This window comes from Verticillium alfalfae, genomic scaffold, assembly GCF_000150825.1.
Source record: "Verticillium alfalfae VaMs.102 supercont1.3 genomic scaffold, whole genome shotgun sequence".
In the NCBI taxonomy this organism is placed as follows: domain Eukaryota; kingdom Fungi; phylum Ascomycota; class Sordariomycetes; order Glomerellales; family Plectosphaerellaceae; genus Verticillium; species Verticillium alfalfae.
The window spans coordinates 1,226,320-1,227,134 of record NW_003315036.1 but is presented as its reverse complement, the minus strand read 5'-3'; the positions used below and the strand labels follow the sequence as shown (position 1 = coordinate 1,227,134).

General features: G+C 54.1%; 1 protein-coding gene across 1 annotated transcript in view; it reads left to right on the top strand.

The window, feature by feature from the left end:
* VDBG_02897 (siderophore iron transporter mirB) overlaps nucleotides 1-226 on the top strand; it is a gene marked incomplete at both ends in the record, with an annotated part of 1,922 nt that extends 1,696 nt beyond the window's left edge. Inside the window, one exon of the mRNA XM_003006712.1 lies at nucleotides 14-226. Coding sequence (XP_003006758.1) covers nucleotides 14-226 — 213 coding nt within the window. The remainder of the gene's footprint in view (nucleotides 1-13) is intronic.
* Between the last annotated feature and the right edge of the window lie 589 nt (nucleotides 227-815).

Genomic DNA, 815 nt, shown 5'->3' with positions numbered 1-815 from the left:
CCCACCCGAACAGCCACCGCCCCCTCTTCCTGCGAGGCCTGCAGCGGCGCCACCTGCGGGGGTTGCAGCCGTGCCTATCGTGGCTGGGGAGCAGCCAGAGATGTCGGAGAAGCAGAGATCCAAGCAGCCAGCTATGGCGGAGGAAGCAGACGTCGCTAGTTCGAGTGTTATCCGAGAGCCTGATGCCGCCCATGTGCCGAGGGCAAAGTCCCCAGCTCAGGGGTAGCCAGGATGCAACGAATACTAATGTCTAATTTGTCAAACATATGACCACTGTGGTGTGCCTCCGCGTAGAATCATCTCCTTCAATGAACTACTGACCCAATGTGCCTGGCCGCTCCTTGCTATTCCCAACTGAGGCACATGGCAGCATTCAAGCTGCAAGATTGATCAGGGTGGATTGCCGCATAGTTCCAGCTCTGCCGAAGACTCAAAGGAAATGTGAGTCCAAAGTTTTGATTAAGCATTTCGCAATTCCAAAGGTCATCGTTAGAGACTGCAGCTCTGCCATTCCTATGGTGTGAGTTGCGCGCTGTACCGCCAGATTGCCACGCCGAGGGGCGATATGCAGCATTTAGTAGCATTGACGACAGAGTACCTGGGTAAATTAAGATGAACCCGATCGTTTAACCTCGTCGCTTTCACGTTGTAAACCCAAAAGAATCCAGTTGCTAAACTTGACGGCCGTGGCCAGTCATCTTTGCGTCTACCCAGACACTGGTGGTCTACCAATGATGGGGTCGGGTTGCGTACGCCATCGACACCCGCTCTGCATGTTTCACTCGATCGAAGTGGGGAATGCCATAGCTTGCATC